We start from the raw sequence: 27,565 nt of genomic DNA on the forward strand, positions 1-27,565 counted from the left end.
AAGGTCTAGTGGAAGTCGACTTGTCCGCCATCTTGGACCCATTTGGTTCTAATCAGTTTATGTCATGTCCTCGAGCTTTGTCATTCTTTCAGAGGTTGTGCCCTGACCCCTTTCTTCCTGTTTCAAGAGTAGCACCTAGGGGAGCCCCAGAAGGGACCCAGAGAAGGTGGGGCATGGGGAACTCTCCCCAGGCTGAAGGTCAGTGAAAGGGGGGTTGACAGGGAGGTGCTGGAGGGGAGGGAGCACCTTGGACATTTGGTCCAAGTGTCACACCTGGGCTTTACTGACCTTGGGCAGGCATCTGCTCTTAGCTCGTGAGTTTTCTGAAGCTGCATCTTCTAGAAGAGCCACCTGGTCCTACCTACCTCTCTGAGGTCCTGTCCTCCCAAGTTCTTCCTCACTGCATTGGTGGGTAACTCAGTGGCTTTCCAGGAGTGGGCTGGGGCCTTTGTATGGGGGTGGGGATGGCCAGGTTGGGGAGCTCCGAGTCTCCAGTCAGTCATGGAGCAGGTCATGGGCCTGGGGAGAGTTCTGGTGTTAGTCTTCTACTCTTCAGGACCTCAAGGGGTCCAGGAGCTCCTCCTCACATTTTCAGTCAGACTGGAGCCCCTACAGGGGCAGGGCACTCTGTTCACACTGGCTCCCCCACCATAAACTCCTTTCTTTTTCAACACCCCTAGGGCACTGGAATACTACTTGCCACTTTCCTCACTGCCTCTTTCCAGCAGCCTGGCCTGATTGCCTCTGAACGCCCCAGTTGCCTACTCCTCTAATTTGTGCCACAACTGCTTGTGAGCGGTGTCCTGATTCTGTAGACTGGCGCCTCCTCCAAGGGGCCCTAGACGCCTCAAGCCTTGGAGAACGTTTTTTGGCCAAAGGCGAAGGATGTGCAGAATCTTCATCCAGCCAGGCATTCATTAATTCTCTAAGTCCGCTACAGGTGGGTCGCATAGGCCTAGGGGGGACTGCGCACGCTTTAACCGAGCCCCGCGGGCAGGCAGGCCCTGTCTGAACGCGGGTTCCCAAGGGGTCCTAGGTTGGTCCGCGCGCCATAGGACCCAGCAGAGGACGTTCTTGCAAGAGGCAATTTACTTTTCTCACTTCTCAAATGCTCCGAAAATGGCTGCTAGCAGCTTCGCTATAGGGGTAAACTGTTTACTCATCTTGGGGGGTTTTCTCAGCGCGTTCCGTTCCAGGCCCCTGCAGGGACTTGCGAGCCTGGAGCTGCAAGACGGAGGGTCGGAGGCGCCGGAAACATTGTGTCTGGAGCCAGGAGCCGGGAGCCGAGGGCCGAGGGCCGAGGGCCAAGGAGCAGCATTCGTGGGCGCTATTCTATATCCGCGCCGCCTCGGGCGCCCATTCCCCTCGCCGGGTCTGTGACTGCCCTCAGGGGCTCGGAGTCCGATTTAACACCCTGAGCAGGTTTTGCTGGGGAGGACCCGGGGGTCACCTCGTCCACCCAGGCCAGGCCTTGGTCCAGCCACCCGCCACATCAACTCCCGGGGGAGGGGTGTTGTCTCCCAGCTCCGAGGCCGAGCAGGAGGCCCAGGTCCCCGCGTGTCTTCTGTTAGCGCAGGCGACCTCGGCCACTGCTCAGCTAACCGGAAGACCCCTCCCTCCCCGAATGCTTCAACCTGGAGGGACCTCCAGCAAGGTCGGCCCGCGCGGGCGGCGACACGCCTGTCCCTGCGCACGCACACAACTCTGCACACGTCAGCCCCACGCCGTCCCGCCGCCCAGTGCCCGGGCGCACGCAGGCAATCACGCGTGTCCGCACTCGCCCGTGGGCACACGCGTCCGCCGCAGGTACCGAAGGGCCCCGAAAGGTCCGTGCGCGGTTCAGGCGCTGGAAGCGAACCCGGTCGGGGCCCGGGCGGTGTCCCGGGAGCGTCCAGGGGGCGGAGCTCGCGGGGCCGGCCTCGCTGGGTCGGGGCGGGTCTGCGCCGCCGCCGTCTGTGCTGCCCCGCCCTCGGCCCCGCCGCTGGCTCTGTTCCTCACGCTGCAGCCCCCGCCGTAGCCGCCGCGGAGCCCACTGCCACCCCTTCTGAGGTAGGCGCAGCGGAGAGGGGCCAGGCCTCTGACTGCGCCCCGAGTCGCGGGCCGGTCCGTGGGGAGTTGGGGGAGGAGATGGGATGCGGAGCGGGTGAGGGCGAGGGGCCCAGAGCCGGGCCGGGGCAGGGAACGGGAGCGGCCCGCCAGGGCCTGGCGGGTCAGCGGCTGGCAGAGCAGGCCGCGCGGGGCGGGCGGGCGGCGAGCAGGCCCGGGCTGGGGAGCGGGTGGCCGGACATCCGGAGGCGCCTGCGGCTGGGGACCAAAGCCCGCGGGGACCTTCGGGCGGAAGGGCACGGGCCGCCGCGTGGAGGCCCGGCCCGCCGCAGGTCTAGGTGACCTTCCTTGGAGGCGACCTCTGGCCCTCGATCCCGCCAGCGCGGGTCGGGCAGGGACCCGCCCGCCACCTAAGCTCGCGGGGCTGGGCTCACGGACCTGTGCGGGCCACGCTGTCGCCTCGGGGATGAGCTCATGTGACGACCGTGGTCCCGCGGCCCCGGCCCTGCACGCCCTGTCGGGTCCACGCCGGGAGAAGCTGGCTCCCGGCACTGTCTGCGCCTGCCAGCACCTTCCGGGCGGAATGGGAGGCTGACAGTCGACTTAGGCCGCAGGGACCAGGGCCGGAGCTGGGGGCTGGGCAGAAGGTTAGGCCTTGGAAAAAGAGGTCCCGCGGGTAGTGATGTGGCCTTCTTGGCCTTAGGAGGGATTCCTGCCTGATTCGGTTGCTCATTCATTCACCAAATGCAGCGGTGCCTTCACGAAACTGCTTCTGAGCCCTTTGGATTTGAGGCACGCAGCATTAGTGATTTGTCCAAGGTCACACAGCCAGGAAGATACTAAGCCTCTGTTTTTTCATCTGTAGAACAGGAGCAATCATACCTCTCCTTCAATGGGTTTTTGGGAAGAATAAAATGAGTTGATTAACTTCAAACATTCAGAACAGTGCCTGGTAGGGAGAAGGTCTGGGCGGAAACCTTGACACTTACCCTTGAGGCTTTTAGGGGAGGATCTAGCCCATCCCCTGCAGACTATTTTGCTCCACGTGGTGCTCTGAAAAGGGTTCAATAAAGGTGGCCTCTGTTATTTTAAACATTATTATTAAGCATTTGTGTGCCAGGCATTGAGTAACTTTCAGGGTAATTTAAAAAACCTTTAAGTTTACAGACAGACAAGGTCAGGCTGGAGCAGAAAGTTGAATGTGGGTTCAGACCTGGGCTAAGCCTGGGCCTGTTCTACCTGAGGAACAGCCTCTGGACCAGCCTCCCCTCTCCAGAGGAGATAGGGAAATGAACACCTCCTTTGCCTAATGTGCTGTAGGCAAGGGCAGGGCAGACTGCCCAGGGTCTGCCTTCTTTCCACCCCAGCTCTGGACTGAGTTCCTACAGGGTCAGGCTTAAGCCTTATACAACTTTGTTTTCAGTGTGTGGGGTGGTGCCACCTGGCAATACTAGGTACTTGAGAGGGTCTGTGGGGGTGAATGTACTCTTGCTGACAGAAGGATAGTTTTCACCATTCCAGCATGTGGCTTATAGTAGGTGCTCATTAAGTATTTGTGGGATTATTGAATGGGTGTATGTAGTGGCTGCAGGCCCAGACCATAGTCCCTTGATCTTGGACATCCTTTTTGAGGGATACACGTCTTATTCACTTTCAGAAAGTAGCCTTGCCTAGCAGAGAGTCACAAATAAATAAAGGGCTACAACGCTGTGTACAGCCCTAGAACAGTGAGAGGCAGAACTGTTTCCTAATTTGACATAATTGCTTTGAACATGTTATCCTCATTCTGTGACTTTCCAAGTCCTTTGGGAAACTTGTTGAACTGGTGTTTCTGGGCTTGCGGGGCTGGGGGTGACTCTGGTGAAGGGGATTCTCCTAAAGCCCTTGGGCCTGGTGCCTCTTCCCTCTCGGATGGTGAGGGGGGGTCAATGGCTTCTACTGGAGTTGTCATGAATAAAGTGCTTGAGCCTGGGTATGGGGGGCCACTCTCAGTCAATTAGTTTATTTCTGCTATTCTATAGGAGGGGCTGTTTGTAGACAAACAGAGGGGCTCAGGGGGACCATATAGTGAGGATTTGCCTTTGGGCCTCTGGCCCCACTGGACAATAGACACACGTGGACAACCACCTCCAAGCTGGTGGTCATGGGGAACATTCACCACCACCTTTACCGGTAAGGTGCTCCCAAAATCCATTTTGCCCTTGATGGGATTTCTCAAGGTGTGACATCTTTGGTAAGAGAGAGGCATGTATGGCTGAGAGCCAGCCCAAGCCTGCAGGCAGCCCCTCAGGGTGCTCAGGGGCTCCCCTCTGGTTGCCACTGAGGAAAGGTGATCAGGTGATCAGCTGGGCCTGGGCACAATCCTCCGTTTCACTGCCTGCTCTCAGGGGGGTGAGGATAAGTGAGAATCTTAGCCTTTTACCCAGAACTCTGCTGGAAAGAGTCCTGGAGAGCAGATTGAGCTCATATAACACAGCTCTGACATGAGCCATAGGGTCTAGTTACAGGCCAAGTTACTTTCTTGTTCCTCAGTTTCTCCACTATAAGTGTGATCGTCATCATTACAGTCATTCTTTATTGAGGGCCTGCCCAGTACTCTCCTGGCTGGTTGACATATGTATTATGACGTTGAATCTACTGTCCTCCAAGCCCTGGGAGAGAGGTACTGTTGTTTCCATTTCACGGGTCAGGAGACGTGAACACAGAGTGGTGAGGTAACCATCCCAAGGTCACACAGCTCAGCAGGAACGGGGTTGGGATTCAGGGCCTGGACTGGCTAGCTCCAGTGCTGATGCTTTCACACTGCAGTTGCCACTCCAAGGGGCCACTGTGAGGAGCTAATAGATTTGAGTGCCTTTTGAAAGGTAGAACTTGCTATTCAGAGCGGCACTGTTATCCTTTTACACTGACCAGAGGGAGCATGTGCATGGCTGGGTGTAGTCTAGCTGTCAGTGGACAGCAGTCAGTGGAGTTACCCTATTTGTTGCGAGGACGGTGGCACAGGGTGTTTATCAGGAGAAGGGTCAGTTTTCCGTGGGATGAGGTAGGAGGCATTCTTCCAGGACCTGGCTGGACAATATTCAGCTGAACAATACCTCATTATGGTTGGGGAGAACTCTGGACCCTGTGGTTCAGGGTGACCTTTCGGCAACCTGCACAGCAGGTACAGTTACGATAAGAAATATATAAAATGAAAATCTGTAATAAGTTCTCTCTGTGTTTGTTACATACTTACTGGGTACCAGCCACTGTACTAAGTGCTTTGTATTAGCAATCTCATTCAGTCCTCAGAATGATGCTGAGTCAGGGACTCTTTTCCTGTACTGTAACTGAAGAAAAATGAGGGGCAGGTAGGTTGTGACTTGCCCAAGATCTCATAACAAGAGAGTGGTGGAATAGGATTGGAACTCAGGTCTGCTGGACTCCCGAGTCTACCTGCCTTCAAGCACTGTCTATTTTATCTCCACTGGGTCAAGCCAGGCAGCGAGCAGGAGCCCTAGGTGCACCTGGGATCCAGACCTTGGCATGCTGCCTGCCAGCCCTGGTCTTCTCTTGATGGGTGGGTGGGCAGGCAGGGTGTCCCCAAGTCAGCTGCATTCGCTTGAGGCTTGTGGAAGGCTGTGACGGTGGTGGCCCACCTCCCAGGGTGTTTTAAAATAGAAGCAATACCTGGAAAGCCTAGCTGCCCTGTGTGAGACATTCATGGAGGGGGGTGGGAGGACAGATGCACTGAGAGGACAGACCTACCAGAGTCTGGAGTGGATCTGGAGGGGCAAACAAAGAATATCCAGAATAATGGATTGTGGTTACACTACCACTTATTGAGCCCAGGTATTGGCTTTGCCAGCATCCTGGAGATTCAACCAGGGCCATTCTCCTGGGCTGCCACTTCTGGTGAGAAAGTGTGGGGTAGGGGTGTAGGGAGGCTCCTGATGGCGTTGGCCTCACATACTGGCTTTCAGAGCAGCTCTGGCCTCCTGCTGGCGAAGTTGCTTTTCCTGGTCCCCAGAGTTAGGAGTAGTTGCTTTTGCTCTAATCCCTGGCTGGTCTGATGCCCCTCTTATAGGCTGGCCCAGTTCTGCCCTGACAGACTGCCCAGAATGGTGTTAGAAATAGCAGAGCCAAAGGCTTTCCTACAGTTCTCCCTTCCTGAGGGGAAGCCGGGATGGTGATGGTGAAGGCGATGATTGCTGTGTTGGTTGGGGTCCTTGCAGGAGTCAGATGTACACTCCCATGGGTTAATTAAAGAAAGCGTGATGAAGGGATCATTTGCAAAGGTGTGGGCAGAGTGTGGGGAACCTGACAAGGGGTGTGGGCCCCTGGGTCCTTTAGAACAGGAGGGGGTCCTTTGGCAGGAGCTGTGGCGTTGAGCAGAAGAAAGTCACTGCCCACCTGAAGACCAACAGGGAGGCAGCCTGGGGGATGAATACCCCAATTGCACTCTCCTATCTTCTGCTGGTGCCCCCTATTTGCTGATCCAACCCATAGCCCACTGGAAACAGTCCATAATGATCAGCTCTTGGGGCATAGAGCAGGACGAAGGAGGAAGGTGGATCTGGAGGGGCAAACAAAGAATACCCAGATTAATGGATTGTGTTTACACTACCATTTATTGAGTACTCACTGTGTGTCAGACATTTCTGCATGCTCTATCTATTTTCCTTAATCCTTGCAGCAACAGTGGTAGCAAGGCACTATTGTTAGCCCCATTTTATAGATGAGCAAAATGAGACCCTAGGAGTATAAGTGGCTTATCCAAAGTCACACAGCTAGAACCTCTGCCAGGCTCATAGCCCCTTCCATTCATCACTGGGCCCTGCTACCTGGGTACTCAGATGGGTGGAGAAATGCCATGGCAGGGTGGCTCTTGGTGTTTAGGTCCTAGCCCAGTTATACCCTTGCCATTAAAAATGTTGTCTGTTGACTCACTGGGTGTTCCCTGTGTTCAGAAAACTTTTCCTCTCAACTGTTCCTGACTGAGCCGTTTGGACCCATGGCCACCCTGCTCTCTGTATCAGCCATTGCAATGGTTGTTGGCTTTCTGAGAGCACCAGGGCTCCCCTGCCTGGATCCTTCTGAGGGAGCTTCTGCAGAGAAAAGAACATGCTTCAAAGTGGGGGTTCTGGGGGGTGCTTGGTGCGGGGAGCCAGCCCACTCTTCTCAGTGGCATCTGAGGGCTGCCCTGCCTGTGCGATAGGCAGTGAAAGACTGAGGGGGAGGAAGGAGGCTTTTGAAAAAGTGCCTCAGGCGACTCTCATGCACACTGAAGTTAGGGAGCTCTGCCCTACTACCTTCTGGGCAGGGTGGCCAAAGCCATCAATGGTCACCTGAGGGTGGAGTGTGCCCCCCACAGGCCTTACCTGTTAACCCTGCCACCTCGGTGTGATTTGAATCTGTTCTTGGAACCAGTATAGACGCTTTGATGGTTTTCCCTTCTGACACCTCTGCTGCAGTAGCCTTTTGGAATGTGACTTGTGGCATCATGAATGCAACGTGGCTTAATTTTGAACACATTCGTTAGGTTTTTAAATTTTCTGTCCTTAGTTTAAAAAAAAATTATCAAGTACACAAACAACTTAAGTGATTAAGTAGAATCAAAAATGAAAATCCTATTTTAACTTCACTCCTTTCCTAAACCCCCTTTCCTTTCTAAAAGCAGCTCCAAGGCAGCCACAGTTTACAGGTTAGCTCATGTCCTTCCCTTTCACATGCTTTTCCATCCATTCACAAATGTGGAACATATAAAGATGCATATGTAAAATGGTTTTCCTCCAATCACATGGAATTATACATTTTCTGTGGCTTGCTCTTTTCATTGAATTATTATCATAGGTAGCTTTCTATGCCACCACGTAGAAATCCACCTCATTCTTTTTTTTTTTTTTTTTTTTTGCGGTACGCGGGCCTCTCACTGCCGTGGCCCCTCCCATTGCGGAGCACAGGCTCCGGACGCGCAGGCCCAGCGGCCATGGCTCACGGGCCCAGTCGCTCCGCGGTATGTGGGATCCTCCCAGACCGGGGCACGAACCCGTGTCCCCTGCATCGGCAGGCGGACTCTCAACCACTGCGCCACCAGGGAAGCCCCACCTCATTCTTTTTGATTACCACATGGTATTCCTTAGTTTGCAGGCACCTTAATTTTTATTCATTTGTTTCCCTATTGGTGGACATTTAGGTTGCTTCTGGGTTTTGTGTTAAAAATAACCCTGCAGTGAGCATCCTCCTGTATACATCTTTGGGTGCCTTGGGTGCCGCTGTGAGTGTGTTCCTAGCAGTAGAATTGCCGCTAGAGTTACTGCGTGTTCACTTAGGCACTGCCCACCGATGGGCTCCTCAGGGGCTGTATTGTACTTAGTGTTCCTACTTGGGGAGAATGGGAGTGATCATTTTCCATGCCAACAGTAGATGTTGTCATTTACATTTTTGCGAATCCATTGGTTGAGTGAGCTGCCCAAACACAGATGTGTCAGACTTTCTAATGTGGCTCTCTGAGACCCTTTTAATGAAGTTCATGCTTGGTTCTGATGTCAGAAGTGGCAGTACTCTCTTCTGAAGGCGCTTGGTTGGTCTCCTCAGCTTGAGTTCAGCTCTCCTTAGGCCACTGTGGTGGGGGGGCATGCTAGTTGTGCCTCTCCCCCCCATCCCTGGTGGTGCCGCAGTTTCCCTGTAGAGGGAGCTCCTGCCTACTGGTTACATTGTCATTTACTTAGTCCCTATTGTCGGATACTAAGTTTCCTTTTTTTTCCTACTGTAAAAATAATTTGATGCTCACTGCGCATTTACTTATTAAACAGACAGTGCTGTCAGAATACCCTGCTTCATGCTCAGCCTCTAGAAGCTGGGTTTCTTCTTTTTTTTCTCCTTTTTTATTGAGGTAACATTGTGTTTCATGTATGCAGCCTCATATTTCTACTTTTGTGTGCACTACAGTGTGCTCACCACCAAAAATTTAGTTTCCATCCATCACTATATCAATCCCTTTACCCATTCCCACCCTCTCCCCTCCTTTTCCTTTCTGGTAACCACTATTCTGTTCTCTGTATCTATTTGTTTGTTTTGGTTTGTTCATTTATTTTGTTTTTTGTTTTTTTATATTCCATATATGAGTGAAATCACAGGGAATTTGTCTTCTCCGTCTGATTTATTTCATTTAGCATAATACCCTCAAGGTCCATCCGTGTTGTCACAAGTGGCCAGATTTCATCTTTTTTTTTTTTAATGGCTGAGTAGTATTCCTGTGTGTGTGTGTGTGTGTGTGTGCGCACGCGCGCGCGCATTCACGTGCATTATCCAGTATTATCCATTCATTATCCATTCATTTGTTGGTGGTCTCTTAGGTTGTCTCCATTTTTTGGCTATTGTAAATAATGCTGTGACGAGCATAGGAGTTCACATGTCTTTGCGAATTAGTGTTTTCATATTCTTTAGATAAATACCCAGAAGTGGAACTGCTGGCTCATATGATAGTTCTAGTCTTAATTTTTTGAGGAATCTCCATACTGTTTTCCGTCGTGGCTATACTAGTTTATATTCTCACCAACAGCGTATGAGGGTTCCCTTTTCTGAATACACGTGGGGTGGATGCTGCAGAGACAGATGGGGAGTGATTTGAAGCTGATTGAGGTGGCGGGAGGGGCCAGGACCAGGGTTCAGTCTCCAGGTCAGTGCAGTCAGGGTGTTAAGTGAGAAAGCAGAATGCTGAATTCTCTCCCCATCGAGTCCTGGCCTGAGAAAGTGTGGATGGCAGTCATTGTTCTTACATTAAAATTGTTTTTGAAGCAGGTGCTGAGAACTGTGCCGGGTGCTGTTTGCAGCTGTAGGAAAGCTGAGCTTCTCAGAGAGGCAGAGCTGCTTCAGTCCTGTCAGATAAGTGTAGCAGGAGGTGAGAGGTGGGGAAAGAGGAAGACTCCATGAAAAGCAAAAGGTGAAGCTACAGCCACACCGCCTTTGGTGAAGGGGAGTCAGCGTCTTGCGCCCCTTGGTGGGTGTTACCTCAGGGCCAGGAGTGGGTTTGGCTCCACTCAGATCGTGGCTCCTGTGCATCTTCCCTGCCAGCTGCTGCGCTGGGGATGCAAGGAGAGCCTGGCCTTATGTGAGCTCCCTCTGCCATCCCACCTCTCTTGTCCTTGCATGGTAATCTCCTCAGTGGCCACTTTAGGGTGATTTTTGCTGTGGGTGGAGTGTGTTTTGACAGGGGGCTTTGCTTTTGAGTTTTGGGGATTAGGGATAAGCAGGGGCATTAAATGATGAGTGTTCTGACTTTTTCCTGAGGGATGGACCAGTCCAGACGTGAAAGCCACGTGTGCTACATGTGGTGAGGCGGGTCCTGGAGCCAGGGGAGGGTACTCGGGAAGGCCCTGACCTCTGAGGTACAGGAGGTCTTAGCTGACCTGGAGATATTGCCACTGGAATGCTCTCCCTGTCACCTGGCTGGGGCTGAGTTTGGGGCCCAGCTGGGAAGGGGACAGCACTGAAGAGGGGTGTTCAGTCCACTGATAACGGTTAGCAATTGGTGTGTGTGTGTGGAGAATGTTCTGGGCCCTTTGCTGAGTTGTTTTGCACATTTCCTTGGAGCTCTGTTACCTCAGCCTTCAGTCCAGGGTTGTTTCATTGCTTCTCTTGGGAGGGGCCCAGGCCCATCTGTGGCTGGGGCGTGTGCCTAAGGCAGAGGGTATTGCTGGAGGACCTGGTGGATGGTTTCCTGGTTTGTCCCTGGGGTGGGTGTGCCTATGGGGTTCATTTGAGGTGGAAGGGGAGAGGGGAGAGAGCCTTGAAAGAGCCAGTGGGAGCAGCCTGAAATGGGTCTTCCACCGTGTTCTTTATGCCCTCATTCCTAATGGGGACTGAGTTGCCCATGGTTCCAGCCTGATCATGTGTGAGAAATACAATAACAACAGCAACAAAAATAGGATCGTGTAAACAGCTTACTGGGCTGCTCCTCTCTGCTCTGACACAAAAGGGAGCTGGGACAGAATTAGCAAAACCTCTGAAAAAAGTAAAATAGGACCAGGACCACAGTTTTATAATTTTAAATTATGCAAGTTTATAGTTTTTTAACATTATACTCATTGGTTTTTTGGACTCCCTGCAATGTCTTTGAAGTTGAGGCTTTGGTCAGGATACAACTTCCAGTTGTGATATTGTTCCCCTGAGATCACTTGCACCACTTTTCATTGAGTTCCCATTTAACCAGGAATATGCCATGTGGGTGTCAATTTGTGTGAGTACATTTATATGTGATTTTAGGTGAGGTGTATGCAGTTTGGTAATTTAGGTATACTGTATTTAAAATGAATGGAACCATCCTCGGGTTAATTGAATTTCTGGCTAATTGAGGCTAACAATTTTGGAGATGGAGAAGATGCAGAAGATGGTGCTTTCTCGCATTCCCCTCTCCTCCTGGGTGGAGCACAGAGTGTGTGCCGTCCGGATTAGGGTTTTAATTCTGTGTACATAATGTGTCCGTGCAGAGCCTCCCAGAAGCGCAGTGTGGTCCTTAGGGCAAGGACTATTTGAAATTCTTGCCTTCCTTGAACAGCGAGGTGTTTAATAAATGCTTGTTGACTGACTTAGTGATGTGCGTCAATCCCAAGTAGTACTTTGATAGTTGGTTTTAAAAGTAAAGTCACATTGAAGCTCAATAGATGTTTATTTGAATTAAATTTGGGGGGGATGTGGTTGCATTTCCTTCCATGTGAAGAATTGCCTAGTTAGGTAGGTAGGTGTTACTGTTTTCTCTAGGAGGAATATGATACTCTAAAAGTGGGCTCCCGTAGAATGCAAACGTTTTGTGAAAAATTGGGTCCATTCTGACACATAGTAGGTACTCCATAAATATTTGTTGAATGAATGAAATCATAACTGTATAGAAAATACGTTGCCATGAAAAGCTCTGATTTCTCTTCAGTGTATTTAATGTCCTAGCAGTCGATATTTTGTAAGAAGATATGTTTTATTGGCAAGAGTCCTTCAGTTCAGTAAAGTAGCTGGCTTATGGGACTGTGTCTTTGCCAGTGAATTCATTTAGCAAATATTGACTGACTCCTACCATATTCTGGGCCTGTGCTCAGTCCTGGGGATGCCTAGGAGAAGAGGTCCAAAGTCAGGCTGGTCTGCTGTCAATAAAAACTTACTGGGTGTTTCTAGCTCTGGCCACAGAAAGAAGCAGGAGATAGCACAGGCTTCTTTGTCCACACCTGGGGGAATAAGGTACCTGGAACTCAGTGCTGATGATTTTTATTGGTGGAAAACTAATATCCATAATTACCAATGTATTTATTCTGGTGGTTCTTTTATTATAGCAGAAGATGGCTGTGCCTCCCACGTATGCTGATCTTGGCAAATCTGCCAGGGATGTCTTTACCAAGGGCTATGGTGAGTGTTGCGTGGAGTGGCCTTTCAGCTCAGAAACTGGGTTGGCGTGTTTGGTATTTTACCCATTACAGTTTGAGAGACTTGGGTCAGTCAGCTCTCAGAAACTTCATGTCAGGGAAAAAAGATAAGCCTTCTGTGGCTAGTGAAGCAGTTTTGGTTGTGCACCCAGTACGGGTAGGCTTGTGAATTGCTGCAGACAAGTGGACATTCTTGTTTCCTCTCCTAGGCGGGAGCAGGTCTGTGGATGCTGCTGCAGTGGAGTGTGGCTTCTAAATTTAGAGCTCTTCTTTAGGCATGTGCTCACACTGTCATGCACCCTTTTCTCAGACTCCACTGGGAGTGCAGGTGGGGCCTGTGTCTGTTCTGCCTGCCACTGTTCCATGGCAGCCGGGCTCCACACACAGAGAGGCAGGCAGCAGTGGAGACCGGTACCCTCTGCACTCATCTCATTTTTAAACAACCTAAGGGAGGCAGAGATGCTGCTCTTGAGTTAGTTATTTAACCTATTAACAGTTACCATGTTCTTTCTTTAGGGTTTGGCTTAATAAAACTTGATTTGAAAACAAAATCTGAGAATGGACTGGTAAGTTGTCTGCCTATATGGAGCATGGGTATTTATTGTAGATCAATAAATAATAAATAACTTCCGTCTAGGTGGCAAACAAAGGGACTTTTCTGATTGTGGCAGCTTGTGGTTGCCACATTCATTGCATCCTCTGTGGCATGGGTGGTCCAGGGGAACCATGTGACTAGGTCCCCACTTCAGCAGCTGTTAATACTTATAGGAATATGGGGCAGGTCTCAATTTTATTTTTCCTCATGTTTCTTATTTCAAAATTGACCTGTGTTCCATACCACATAATTATTGAAAAAAAACCCCAAATCTTAGTAATCCCTTTTAGATTGTGAATTGTTGGAAGGAGGAAGTTTTGGGTAGAATTACTGCAATGTCAGCTTTAGCTCAAAGCTTTTTCTCTGTACGAGCCTGGAGGTAGGACAGAAGGAGAATTGCCTTCCTGTCCAGACTAAAGAGTTCCAGGGGAGGAAGGAAGCTTTCTCCTGATAAAGAATTCCCTGAAAGATTCCTTTAATTAGCAGACTCCATCTGTACTTCAAATATCTAACTGAATTATAGAAGGAGCTTTTGCACCCACGCATTCAGGGTCTCACCTCTTACATAAAGGAAAGTACAGTGCATTTAAGGGTGGAGCAATGCAGAACGAAGTGCTGGCATGCAGGCTGTGACTCTCTTCTTTAAAGGAATTTACAAGCTCAGGTTCAGCCAACACCGAGACCACCAAAGTGACGGGCAGTCTGGAAACCAAGTACAGATGGACCGAATATGGTCTGACGTTTACGGAGAAATGGAACACTGACAACACACTAGGCACGGAGATTACTGTGGAAGATCAGGTAATGGTCACTTGTGAAAAGACACAGTTTTATTAAGTGACATCGGCCGCCTGTCTTGTGACTAAACCTGTTGGTGAATTTCTTTTCTGTTCAGCTTGCACATGGCCTGAAGCTGACCTTCGATTCATCCTTCTCACCAAACACTGGGTAAGAATATCATCTGTTTTCTCCATAAGGACCTTTAGTGGTGTCTTATAGTAAGATTTAAGATTCATTCTGTGCTGTTTGTTATTGTTCTCCTGGCCTCAGCTGTGGAGGCTGCAGGATTTCTGGTCCAGTAATGCTCCATTCCATGTGAGTGAGGCTGCTCACAATGAAAGTGGCCAAGGCTCTAGGGCAGGAGGCAGTGTTTGGAAGCAAGGGCTTTTGGTCACTGTTGCCAGCCCCATTTTTGATGCTGGAGGGCCTCTTCCCTAGCTTCCTACTTAGGGACACTGAGAGTGTGTGGGCTTAATTGCAAGGTGGCTCCTGAGACTGCACTTCCTGCTTTAGGCCCTCCAGCCACAGACAGATTAGGCTTGCTGGTTATTGGGCACCTCAGGAGGCAAGAGGGCATGTTGATCTGCCTCAGCTCCTGGTGCTTTTCAAAGTGGCTAGAGGGAATCAGTCTCTTCTAGAACACACTCTTGTTTTTTTCCATTCAGAGCAGTGGGTCTCCTAGGCCTGGGAAGGTTGTTCTGCACACAGATGACAAGGCCAAGGGCATGTATTGAATTTCATTTCATAGTTTTTTTAGTTTTTAAAAATTGTGGGGCCTTCCCTGGCAGTCAGTCCAGTGGTTAAAACTCCACGCTCCCACTGCAGGGGGCACTGGTTCAATCCCTGGTTGGGGAAGATCCTGCATGCTGTGTGGTGCGGCCAAAAATAAAATTTGTGGTAAAATACACATAAAATTTACCATCTCAACCATCTTTAAGTCTTTATTTTTCATGACTCTGACACTTTCAAAGATGATTGGCCAATTATTTTGTAGAATCCTTTGATTTGGATTTGTCTGATGTTTTCTCATGGTTAAACTCAGGTTATTTATTTATTTATTTATTTATTTATTTTTCTGCGGTACGTGGGCCTCTCACTGTTATGGCCTCTCCCCTTGCGGAGCACAGGCTCCGGACGCGCAGGCTCAGCGGCCATGGCTCACGGGCCCAGCCGCTCCACGGCATGTGGGATCTTCCCAGACCGGGGCACGAACCTGTGTCCCCTGCATTGGCAGGCGGACTCTCAACCACTGCACCACCAAGGAAGCCCAGGTTATTTATTTTTGATAGCTATAGTTAGGATGTTGTGTTCTGTCCATCTTGGTGCATGACATCAGGGGATATATATCAATGTGCCTCATTACTGGTGACGTTACTTTGGTCACTTGATTAAAGTGACGTTTGCCAGATTTCTCTTTAAAGTTACTTTTTTTCTCTTTATAATTAACAAGTATCTTGTGGGGAGATGCTTTGAGACCATGCAAATATTCTAATTTTTATACTTTGACTCACAAATATTAGCATCCATTGGTGATTCTTGCCTGCAACAACTGTGTTTGGCAAATGGTGAATTTCTTTCTTTTTAATTTATTTTTTTATATGTTATTTATTTATTTTTGGCCGTGTTGGGTCTTCGTTGCTGCACGCAGGCTTTCTCTAGTTGCAACGAGTCGGGGGGCTTATTGAGATGGCTTCTCTTGTTGCAGAGCATGGGCTCTAGGTGCGTGGGCTTCAGTAGTTGCAGCACGTGGCCTTCAGTAGTTGTGGCACGCAGGCTCCGTAGTTGTGGATCACGGGCTCTAGAGTGCAGGCTCAGTAGTTGTGGTGCACAGGCTTAGTTGCTCTGTGGCATGTGGGATTTTCCTGGACCAGGGCTCGAACCCATGTCCGCTGCCTTGGCAGGTGGATTGTTAACCTCCGCGCCACCAGGGAAGTCCCCCAAATGGTGAATTTCTATTCCCATCATTCCTTCTACATTTATTAATTGGGATTTTACTGAAAGGAAGAGCTCTTTCTTCTCCACCTTTTATTTATTTGATCAGTTATCTGTATCAGTACGGATTCTTGGACATTTATTTTATTCTATGGATTGTAATCCATTACTATATTTTGTTACTCATATTGTCCCAGATATGGCCATTGGGAGCCTTCAAGTTGACATCCTGTGTGCTTTTGACAAGCCCGTGTCATTTTTTTGGAGCACTTCTTCAGAAAGTGTACTTGTTCTTCCCTAGTCCTGCTATCAGCTATTTCTCTGAGGAGCCTTTGTTCCTTTTATTGAAGAATGGTGTTTAGAAACTAAGACTGTGGACACAAGATGTACTCATTGCTACTGGGTATTTGAGGAAAGTTTTGATGGCTCGATGGAGATTGGAAATGAAAGCTGACTTTCCAAAGTGTCTGAGGGGTACAGCCTGGGAAAGTATCCTGGCTTCCTTTAAGGAGCTAAGCATATACCACATTTGGATGAAGCTGCAGACAGACCTCATCAGGGGACTGGCACCCGCACTGAGTACTTACCATATATAAAGCCAGCTTGTTAACCACAGATTAAGAGTATACCTCTCTCAGGTGCTGTCAAATTAGCACCATTATTTAAATAGCTTTAAAAAATCCCAATAATATTTGAAAGAGGAAAAGCTCCAAAGGCATAGAATGCTGCCTTAGAGCCAAGCCTGGAGAGAAACCTAGTCACTGCCCCACCAGTGCCCATTCCCTGGGGACCTGGTGCCTCTGGCCAGAATCCAGTGGGGTGGCATGTGGAGGCACTGTGTAACTGTCCAGTGTGGCTTGTGCACACCACTGGTCAGAGGCCCTGGTACAGGTGTCACATTTTGTGTCAGCAGCAGCATTTTACCCAGTGGTTAAAAGATGCCTGATTTTTACATGTCTTGATTTCCTCTTCTTTCTAAATGTCAGCCTCTGAGCATCTGTTTTTTTCATCAATCATCCTACCCTGCTTGGTGCCAACTGGATACTTGGTCATAACCCAGGTTTCTTCCTCTAAAGAGCCGGCAGACCAAAATAGGTTTATTTTAAGTTTTTCTTATTGAGAGTTAGTTTGATTGTCACTCCTTTCCTTCAAAGCTTGCAAAAATGCACAGAAGCAACTTGAACAGAAGTTGTAAGTTTCATTGTCACTAGGGAAGGGTGTTAACTTTATTTTCACCTATGACCTCTGAAATTCTGACTCATTGGAACTTGGAGTGTTTAATCTTTAAATTTTTTATTATGGAAAATTTCAAACATGCGAACAAATACAGAAAAGTATATTATACCTTCATCATGTTCTCATCACCCAGCTTTAATAATTATCAACCCATGGCCAATCATGTTTTATTTATACATCCATAATCAACCCCTCCCACCTCAGGTTATTTTGAAGTAAATAACAGATATCACATACTTTCATCTGTATATATTTTCATATGTATCTTTAAATAAGTTTCCTTTTAAAAAAAGTATAACCACAGTATATCACATTGTGAAAATTAATCATAACTTCTTAATATTGTCAAGCCTAGTCTCTTCAAATTTACATGATTTCATGAAAATTTTTTAGAGAATCAAAAATTGTCCATGCAAGGGCTTCCCTGGTGGCACAGTGGTTGAGAGTCCGCCTGCCGATGCAGGGGACACAGGTTCGTGCCCCGGTCTGGGAGGATCCCACGTGCCGTGGAGCGGCTGGGCCTGTGAGCCATGGCTGCTGAGCCTGCGCGTCCGGCGCCTGTGCTCCGCAACGGGAGAGGCCACAACAGTGAGAGGCCGACGTATTGCCAAAAAAAATTGTCCATGCAATATTGTAAAAATTGGTTCATATGGCTCCTAAATCTTAGTTTTTAGGTTCTTCTTCTGTTTTTTTTCCCCTTGCAATTTATTTGTTAAAACTAGATCATTTGTCTTCTAGAATTATATATAGAGTAAATTTTGCTGTTTGCATTCTGTGGTGTTGTTTAACTTGTTCCCCTGTCCCCCACATTTCCTGTGAATTGGTAAGTCTAGAGGCTTCATCACATTTAGATTCCGTTTTGGGGGGTGCTGAAATCTGCTTCCATAGGGATGCACACAGAAGGCCTGGTTTTCTCTTTGTATGTTAGTGCCATTCATGATCTACTCATAAGGGGTTACAAATTGGTGATAATTCCACCTTTATCTTTCTTTCTTCATTTTTTAGCTGGAATATTTCTATAAAGAGAAACTTATCAAATCTTTGGTTATTTTGAGATATAGTTAGTATAGGAAAGGTGGGATACATGTTTGATTCCTTTTTTATTTACTCTTTTCAAAATAACAAATTGATTCTCTAGTCTCTAAAGATGACCAATGTGTGTGTCTTGAGTGTCATTATGAGTTCATAGATTTAAACATTTGATATGCTTCAGTCGCTGCTGATATTATTCTTGATGCTTATATTGTCTCATATTTGAAGCCTTTGGGAGCCTGTTTTTTTTTAAAAAATATATTTACATATTTATTTATTTGGCTGCGCTGGGTCTTAGTTGCAGCTCGCGGGATCTTTTAGTTGCGGCATGCGGGATCTTTTAGTTGCGGCATGCAGGCTCTTAGTTGTGGCATGTGGGATCTAGTTCCCTGAACAGGGATCGAACCTGGGCCCCCTGCATTGGGAGCATGGAGTCTTAACTGCTGGACCACCAGGGAAATCCCTGTGGGAGCCTCTTCATCTTAGCTCTCAAGTCCTTTTGCCCCAACCTCAAAGTCTTTGATAGCTTTGATAGATGCTTCAAGCTCATCTTGCACCTTTCCTGCCCCAACCTGTAATCTGCAATTTTCTGAGGAGTGCTGGTTCCTTTTAGGAGGGAATGGTATTTAGGGCCCCCAGTTTGGGTGCTGGGGATGAAGCTTTAATCTCAGTGTGAATGAAGGTGGGCTGGACAGGGCTATGTGGTCCTTGAACCTTGAAGCATATCTGGTTTCTCCTGTGGTCTCTGCTGAGAATGTTTCTTGCTGTGGAAGATGTCCATTTTGCAGTTGAATGACAGAAACAATCAGGTGAAAATAGTCTAAATTTTATTTGATAGATGTGATCTTGTCTCTAATGCTGACTTTTGGTAAAAGTCATTGTGATAATATATTTGCAGGTGACATGACTCACCTGCCTTTCCTGAGAAATGCTAGGTCTTGAGTAATAGTCAAGGGAGGCACTATCTGGCCATATACACAAATCTGGGATCAGCAGACCAGACCTGGGATCTTGTCCAGTCCACCAGGGCTTCCTGGCCCCCTATGACTGCAGGGCCCCAGGTTCTACCTCACTATCCATTTCTCTGAAATATATACTCATTGGGATCTCATGGATACTGAATTAAAAGCTGTCTAACTGTTGTATTTACTTAGAAGGGAATTAGTATATGTTTCTTTACTAAGTGAGCCACAAAGTAAGAAGATGACCATCTAATTAAAAGCTGCTGTTTAGATAGCTGCCTTCATGACAGATGTATCTTTTCCACAGACTTGGAAAATAGCAAAGATGCATCTGTTTCATAATTACATGGTGGTGCTCTGTGTAATGAATGCCTGTGTAGGTCACTATATTAAGCACAGGGAGAGGATAGTAAAAATTACTTAGCACTTCTTTTTCCAGCTTTTCTTGCCTGTGTTCTCGCTTCATTATGGTGGTGTTTCTTCATTATTCTGGATTCCAGTTGAAGAGAGGTTGTGTTCTGCCCATTGTGGCACGAGAAGTGCTTAAGGGAGTTGCTTAAGGGAGATCTGGGGCCCTGACTTTGCCTTCCTACCCTTCTATTCAAACGGGGATTATTATATTTTTTAATTTGTGTCTCTTGGCATACTTGTTGCAAGATGAGTTAGCTTCTGATTTTAATACAATTTCTTTTCCTCCAGGAAAAAGAATGCTAAAATCAAGACAGGGTACAAGCGGGAACATATCAACCTGGGCTGTGACGTGGATTTCGACATTGCCGGGCCTTCCATCCGGGGTGCTCTGGTGCTGGGTTACGAGGGCTGGCTGGCTGGCTACCAGATGAATTTTGAGACTGCAAAGTCTCGAGTGACCCAGAGCAACTTTGCAGTTGGCTACAAGACTGATGAGTTCCAGCTTCACACTAATGTGTAAGTGTATGTGAGTGTGTGCAGTCGGGGGACTGTTTACCATGATTTTTTTCTAAGCTCAATTTTTAATCACTGGGAAGTGAGTTTGTTGAAATCAGATGAGCCAAATGGCCTGCTAGTATTGTTCTTGTTTCCCACCTACCCGTTTCCTGAAGTGATGTAGGTTCTTCGTATTTTGTGAACAGTAAATGTTGTCCCTGGTACACACAGAATGGCTGATCATTTACGGCAAGAGCATGACGTCAGTCCACAGGAGTGTCCTTTCCCTGCAGCTTTATGGACATTGGAGGGCCTTTCATTTTAGTTAACAAAATGGGGGTGGGGAGGTGTAGCTCTCTTTCTCTGTATACTGCCTGAGGACCAGCTTGCTGTGCTTTAATGAAATGTAGGCATGGGAGCCAAATTAGGAGTTGATTATCTCAGTTAAATAGTGAGTGTCTTCTCTGCATGGCAGAACATTTAAAAGTTTATTAACTGGACAGTATCATGAAGGGAAGAGGAAATTACAGGGTAGGTTAGAGAGAGCCCTTTGTAATCAAACTTGAGGGTTGAAGCAGAGTGCTGATTTAGATTTAAGGGAAACAGATTTCATCCATGAAATCTCTGTAAACATGAAGAACTAATGCATGGTGCAAGTTGGGTACAAATTTACCAGATTTCTCTCTTTCCACTAGAGGTCACTAAAGAAGTGACTTAAAATTTAGAGACAAGTAAATGGTATTTGGGTCTAAACTAGTAACATTTCCATAATAAAAAATTTTGAGGAATTTTTATAATTAATAAATATAATACATTAATATAATAATTAATAAAATTTGAGTCTTTTAAAATTAAAAAAAATCACAAGAAAACTATGGAGAGGGACAGCCCAGTGGTTGGGGGAGGGGAACAGGGAGGGTGTCACTTTGAAGGGGTGGCACAGGGGAGTTTGGTAGTGGGACTGTTCTGTATCCTGGCTACACGAGTCTTTGTATTAAAATTCATAGAAATGTATACTGAAAAAGGTCAAAGAAGATATGTAAATTTAAAAAAGGTAACATGCAAAAAAGCCATAGGAAAAATATCACATGCATAGAAATGTTTTTTAATTGAGAATTTTGGCTGACATGGAAAGTGCTTCCTTGGTTTGGAATTGGGAACTTGCACCAGTTCCAGGAAGAGCAATGACTTTTAGCTGTTTTACTTACCTGAGTTTCAAGATTTTTAATAAGTGGACATGGTTTATTTTTGGAACTGGTATGGAAACAGCTGACACAGCTAATATGGGTTGCCCTGGTCTTTCAGAGGCCCAGGTGTGTAACAGGTGTTCTGTGTGCTTCACGTAGATGGCTTTTATTTTAAAATTAATTAATTAATTAATTAATTAAGTTTTGGCTGCGTTGGGTCTTTGTTGCTGTGCGCGGGCTTTCTCTAGTTGCAGCAAGCGGGGGCTACTCTTCGTTGCGGTGCGTGGGCTTCTCATTGCAGTGGCTTCTCTTGTGGCGGAGCATGGGCTCTAGGCGCGTGGGCTTCAGTAGTTGTGGTGCATGAGCTTCAGTAGTTGTGGCACGTGGGCTCCGGTAGTTGTGGCTCACGGGCTCTAGAGCGCAGGCTCAGTAGTTGTGGTGCATGGGCTTAGTTGCTCCGCGGCATGTGGGATCTTCCTGGACCAGGGCTCAAACCTGTGTCCCCTGCATTGGCAGGTGGATTCTTAACCACTGCGCCACCAGGAAGCCCTAGATGATTTTTGTTTGTTTGTTTGTTTTTTTGCGGTACTCCAGCCTCTCACTGTTGTGGCCTCTCCCGTTGCGGAGCACAGGTTCCGGACGCGCAGGCTCAGTGGCCATGGCTCATGGGCCCAGCCACTCCGCGGCATGTGGGATCTTCCCGGGCCGGGGCACGAACCCGTATCCCCTGCATCGGCAGGCAGACTCTCAACCACTGTGCCACCAGGGAAGCCCCCCTAGATGATTTTTTTAACAATGAGTTCCTTTATGGTTTTAAGAGTTCAGTACAGGAAGGCAGTGTTGCTGGTTTTAGAATGTATTGAAAAATCTAATGTTTAAACACATTTAAGCCCAAGGAAATTTCCCCATTTGGGTTAAAGTCTATTATTTTTGACAAGCTGCTGTTTTGTAGCATGCTCAGACTTTCTGAAGAAGTCAGGATTCTCTGTGAATCAGGTGGTGTCTATGCTCTTCCTGTACTTTCTGGAAGCACAGTGTCTGTCTGGCTGAATTTCAGGGGAAAACTTAAGAATTTGGAATGTATTTAATGAGCATCTACTTTAGGGAGAGTGTATTAGTGAAGAGCAGAGTTTGCAATGAAACAGCAACAATTTATTCATGGGTTAGTGAGTTCTAAGCTCTTGGCTGGATTCCAAAGCTTATGGGACCTGCCTTAATAGTTTCCAGTGCTATTTCCACTGGAGACACCCAAAATGATGAGGCAGAACTTTGACATTGTATTTTTTTTTAATTTCTTTATTTTTTTTTTTTAATTTTTGGCTGCGTTGGATCTTCATTGCTGCACGCTGTCTTTCTCTAGTTGCGGTGAGCGGGGGCTACCCTGTGCGCATGCTTCTTATTGCGGTGGCTTCTCTTTGTTGTGGTACGCATGCTTCTTATTGCGGTGGCTTCTCTTGTTGTGGAGCACAGGCTCTAGGCGCGTGGGCTTCAGTAGTTGTGGCACACGGGCTCAGTAGTTGTGGCTCGTGGGCTCTAGAGTGCAGGCTCAGTAGTTGTGGCGCATGGGCTTAGTTGCTCCGCGGCACGTGGGATATTCCTGGACCAGGGCTCGAACCCATGTCCCCTGCATTGGCAGGTGGATTCTTAACCACTGCGCCACTAGGGAAGTCCCCTGATGTTGTATTTTTATGTTAAAAATGTTAGGGTGGGGAAGGGGATATTCCCAGAGGCTGCGGTCAATACGGTGTATTAGGAAGAGAGGAAGGAGTTTGGCTTGCTGGGTTTCATTCCATTTTTGAAAGACAGAAACATTTTGTAATGTAGCAAGTTGCTCCTTTTCAAATCTCACCAGGACCATAGATGTTGCAGCATGGGCCAATAGTAATGCATAGGCCAACAAGTCTGAATAATAGGTTAAGCTCTCTTGTAATTGCTGTTCCTCCTAGGGCCTGGGTCAGTTCTGGCTGTGCATCCTCAGCAGTGGATGCAGCTGCTGGTGCTAAGGGTTGTAAGCTGCCTTCTGAGGAACATGAGTGGCCCAGACTTTCTTGCCATTTCTGGCTTTGTTCTCTCTTTCCATTTTTATAATAGAGCGTTTATAAAAGTAATAACCTTAGCAGCAGAAGAAAGAAATCACTCAGAATCCAGAATCCCAGTGCCCTAGTTACTGCTTTTATTTTAAAGATTAATGTAGAAGCAAACTTCAAGTTCCATGCAGCCTGAGTAGTTGGCTGAGCTGCCTCTGGGTGTTCCCAATGATGGCTGAGATAGTCTTTCCCTTCCTCTGAACCTTCCTGACCCTGGTGTCTGTGCCATTCCTATCAGGCTTGCCGTAATTTGGTGCCTGTTTTGTGATCAGTTGAGTCCATTTACAACATGCTTGTCCTCTGTTAGACTTGGTCAGCTCTGCCCAGCTCAGGTCGCCTTCCTGGGCTGCTTGACATCTGTGCTGTGCTTATTTGCAGAAATGATGGGACAGAGTTTGGTGGCTCCATTTATCAGAAGGTGAATAAGAAGTTGGAGACTGCTGTTAATCTGGCCTGGACAGCAGGAAACAGTAACACTCGCTTCGGAATAGCAGCCAAGTACCAGATCGACCCTGACGCCTGTTTCTCGGTGGGTACTTGTGGAATCATGTATCTCTGAGACCTTACCCTGACCCTTAGGGTGGAATCCTTTTGGATTGATGGAGTTCCATGCTTTGGCTAGAGATTTTCTGTGAACTCTGTGAAAGGGTTCACAATGAGTAAAACGAGGAAAAATGAGTAAAACGATCATAGTAATAGTATTTACTATGGCTGCCAGGCACTGTATGGAGACCATTATATGCGGATTACTGTATTTAATTCTTATACAACCCATTTGAGATAGGTGCCTTTTTTTAAAATTATCCCATCCATGTTTTCACAAATGAGGAACTGAAAGCTTAGAGTGGTTGAGTAACTTGCCCAAGGGCAGGCAGGTGGTAAGTGCTGGGGTTTGTGTTTGACCCAGACTGCCTTGCTATGGAGCCTCCTTCTCTAACCAGTCCCTGGTCCATGCTGCAGACTGTAAAGGGGGTTACCTTGAACCTGAAGGTTTTAAATGTTCCTTTCCCCCTCAGTTTTCATTCTCTTGCCCAGCTCCTGTACTGCATATTAAGAAATCAGGCCCTGGCATTGGGTGGTTGGTATCTTATCTTGCAGACCCTGTAGCATAGCTAATGGACCCTTGCGTTGCTGCACAGTTTTTGCATTAAATCTTGTTGAGCTCATCTCTGTTGCCACAGGGCACTGCCGGCTGTATCCTTTTTGGGGTGGAATGAGGAAACCTCATGTTGCAGGATGGTTTCTGGGCTGACTTGTGTAATGTACAGACAGCCTATTTTAAGTCTTCTGAAATAGGAACTGAATTTGGCTTCCTAATGTTAGGCACTTTAAAACAAAGGAAAAGGGGCCTTATTATTTGGAGGGCATGGGCAAAATGGAACATCTAGATGGGGCACTGACTGCCTGGAGGCCTACCTTCCTGTTTTCTCCTGTGGGAGATGCTGGGTCTAAAAACAGCATGTGAGCAGGAAAACACACACCCTGGTGGCTCTAGCTTTCGCCAGGTGTTCTCACAGCTTGAGCTTGCCCTGCTCCTGACCTCTCCTTATTTCCCCAGAAAGGGGCCAGGGAGAGGCCCAGATTTCCCTACAACTCAGGCAGAAGAATAAGGGCAAAATTATTATCGACTCAACTGCTTTATTCCTTAATTATTAATCAGCATTCAGTAAGTGCTGAGATTTAAGTGATTGTCTAGGTTATTGTTTTGCTCCAAAAATTCAGGCTTGTCAGTGCCATTTTTTTTTGATTTTTGCTTCTCTTTTTCATGAAGAAAAAATTCGAACAATGTTCTGCCATTTAAAAAATGCTTTAAAACCCCATCTGACATTTGGTCTGTTTTTCTTTATCCCAGCAAATACAAGAAAGTTTTTTATGTCTCTGGCCATAAATGAAGGTGTCCTCACCTGTTAATAACTTAAAAATACAGACCTACTATGTATAAATGGAATTGGGCACACATACTGTAAGGAATCAAATGTAAATAATAACTTTCTTTTACTTGAAAATTGTGTTGTCTCTTTGCATTACCCTTCTGAGACCTAGTTCCTAAATTTGATATATTTCATATTGAATTTAATGAATCCTATAAACAAAGTGGTCATGAAAAAAGAGAATTTGATACTGAAGTCCAGAGTTGGTTGACTAAAAAGCTCTTATTCAGTTTGGAGACAGAAATGTGAAGTACTTAACATTTTCACTCTCTTATCTTTTCCTTGACTAGGCTAAAGTGAACAACTCCAGCCTGATAGGGTTAGGATATACTCAGACCCTAAAGCCAGGTATGTGTTGGTTGTGTGAAATTAGTTCTTTGTCTTAAAAAAGATGTGGTGCTGGTTTGCTGCTTTATGTTATTGCTTATAAAATGACTGTGTAGTACATTGTAAATGAGTGTATACCAAGTTTTATAGTTGATTGTTTGTAAAGGAGTGCAGAGTCATTATAAAACGGTTGGCGAATAGGAGAAGTAGTAAGTAGGAGAAAAAAGGCCAAGGCTAACATGTATTACATTTTTGGTTATTTTCTTCCATTCTTTTTCCCAGTGTGTGCCTAATGCTTGATACTTATTTCCAGCAGGTTCTTAAAACCAGCCTATAAGTCATCCCCATTGTAAAACTGGTTTGTAGGTGTCCTCTGCACAGTTAGCTAGGCCAGTCCATAGTATGTTACAGCTACAGGAAATAATACCACCTTGGGGTTAGTTTGGTCAGACTGGGGCTTTGAACCCTGGAAATCTAAGGTTACATGATGGCAGAATCAAGCTATTCTAGAGAAAATAGCATTTAGTCGTGTGTGTGTGTGTTTGCATTTGTGTGCATGCTGTGATTGGGAGTGTAAGACCGTGGAGTCTGATTCATGGTTGGGGTTTCATTTCAAGGGGCTTTTGCTAAAGAAGTTTTCTGCACGGATTTTGTAGCGGGGATGATGAGAGGATGAAGGAAAGTGGATTTGGGTGAGCTATGGAGTAATCATTATTGTTGCACAAGCTCATCCTCGGCTACCCAGTCATTAGTCGGATGGCGCTGAGTAACAGGGATCGAAGGGCCTGTGGTTTTGCCCCTGCTGATCACACTCACCTGGAACAGGTTCTGAATCTGGTGTGGTGTCACCAGTGTGCTTCAGCCATCCTCCATTTGCTAACCTTTCTTCTCTTTTCTTTCCTCCCTCTCTCCCTTCCTCTCCCTGACTTCTCCCCCTGCAGGTATCAAACTGACACTGTCAGCTCTGCTGGATGGCAAGAATGTCAACGCTGGTGGCCACAAGCTTGGTCTAGGACTGGAGTTTCAAGCATAAATGGATACTGTACAATTGTTTAATTTTAAACTATTTTGCAGCATAGCTACCTTCAGAATTTAGTGTACCTTCTAATGTTGTATGTCTGGGATGCAAGTATCGCTAAATATCATGTTAGACTTCCAGGTTAAAGATGATTCAGCTTTAGGGTGTTACCCTTTCAGAGGTACAGAAGAAACCCAATTTCAAAAAAGGTCCTTTCAGCTGTAGACTTGAGGGGGAGCTTGCTGGCCCCTCTAGAGATGTCAGGTTTCTTTTTTACCTAGAAATGGCTGCAAGTGGAAGTTGATAATTTGCAGGCACTTTGTAAATCTGTATTGAGTAAATGAATGAAATTGTGACTTCCTGAGAATTGAACTTTGGTTTCCTACCCTGATTGAGGAGAGGCTGTTTGATGGTGTATACAAACTCATCTGAAAGGGACTTTCTTAGGCAGGGACTTTTTCCACCCCAATCCATCACCTCTTTTACACCAAAAGTAGTCTGCAGGGCGTGGTAGCTGTTTCTTTTGTGCCATTTTGGGGTGGAGAAGGTGGATGTGATGAAGCCAATAATTCAGGACTTAACTGTGTTTTTTCTCATGTTGTGTTTTTTTGCCCTTGCACCAGAGTATGAAATAGCTTCTAAGAGCTCCAGCTGCAAGCTGGGAGGAGTCTCTGTGACTGTAATCACATGGTGACAACACTCAGAATCTAAATTGAACTTCTGTTGTATTCTCGCCACTCAGTTTATTTTTTAGTTTAATGGGTACATTTTAGAGTCTTCCATTTTGTGTGGAATTAGTTCCTCCCCTTCAAATGCTGTAATTAACATCACTTAAAATAAAACTTGAATAAAATATTGAAACCTTATCCTTCTTTTGTTGTCTTTATTAATAGAAGTGTAAATAAACAGGGCATATGTTTGGTCTTGTTCTTTGGCCCCTTGGTGTGGCTGTGTGTGTGTGATATTTTTAGTTTTCTATTGCTGCATAACAAATTACCACAAATTTAGTGGCTTAAAACAACAATTATTTCACAGGTCTGTCGGTCTGAAGTCCAAGCACCGGGTGCCTGGGCTTTCTTAAGTTTCTCACAATGCTGAAATTAGGATGTCAGCCGGACTGTGTTCTCATCTGAAG

The 27,565-nt window shown here is 46.9% G+C and overlaps 1 protein-coding gene across 3 annotated transcripts; it reads left to right on the forward strand.

Annotated features, from left to right (window-relative positions):
• The first annotated feature begins 1,942 nt into the window (after positions 1–1,942).
• On the forward strand, positions 1,943–27,291 carry VDAC1 (voltage dependent anion channel 1). 3 transcript variants are annotated; one of them, XM_082623628.1, is made up of 9 exons: positions 1,943–2,049; positions 12,348–12,420; positions 12,954–13,003; positions 13,681–13,833; positions 13,928–13,980; positions 19,674–19,901; positions 23,533–23,683; positions 25,376–25,433; positions 26,354–27,291. In XM_082623628.1, exons 2-9 carry the CDS (start codon positions 12,354–12,356, stop codon positions 26,443–26,445), a joined length of 852 nt encoding a protein of 283 aa, XP_082479754.1. In that variant the 5' UTR covers positions 1,943–2,049; positions 12,348–12,353; the 3' UTR covers positions 26,446–27,291. The 3 variants fall into 3 exon arrangements, with proteins under 3 accessions (XP_082479754.1, XP_082479756.1, XP_082479755.1); XM_082623629.1 differs by having other exon boundaries at positions 1,953–2,049; positions 12,351–12,420; XM_082623630.1 differs by lacking the exons at positions 25,376–25,433; positions 26,354–27,291 and adding an exon at positions 24,253–24,276.
• Positions 27,292–27,565: the final 274 nt, after the last annotated feature.

Source organism: Mesoplodon mirus (assembly GCF_964341445.2).
Source record: "Mesoplodon mirus genome assembly, chromosome: 5".
NCBI lineage: Eukaryota > Metazoa > Chordata > Mammalia > Artiodactyla > Ziphiidae > Mesoplodon > Mesoplodon mirus.

Coding starts and splice junctions, on each gene's coding strand:
- VDAC1 (XM_082623628.1), top strand. CDS start 12,354: ATGGCTGTGCCTCCCACGTATGCTGATCTTGGCAAATCTGCCAGGGAT. Junction 13,004..13,680: donor CAAAATCTGAGAATGGACTG/GTAAGTTGTCTG, acceptor TCTTCTTTAAAG/GAATTTACAAGCTCAGGTTC. Junction 13,834..13,927: donor AGATTACTGTGGAAGATCAG/GTAATGGTCACT, acceptor TTTTCTGTTCAG/CTTGCACATGGCCTGAAGCT.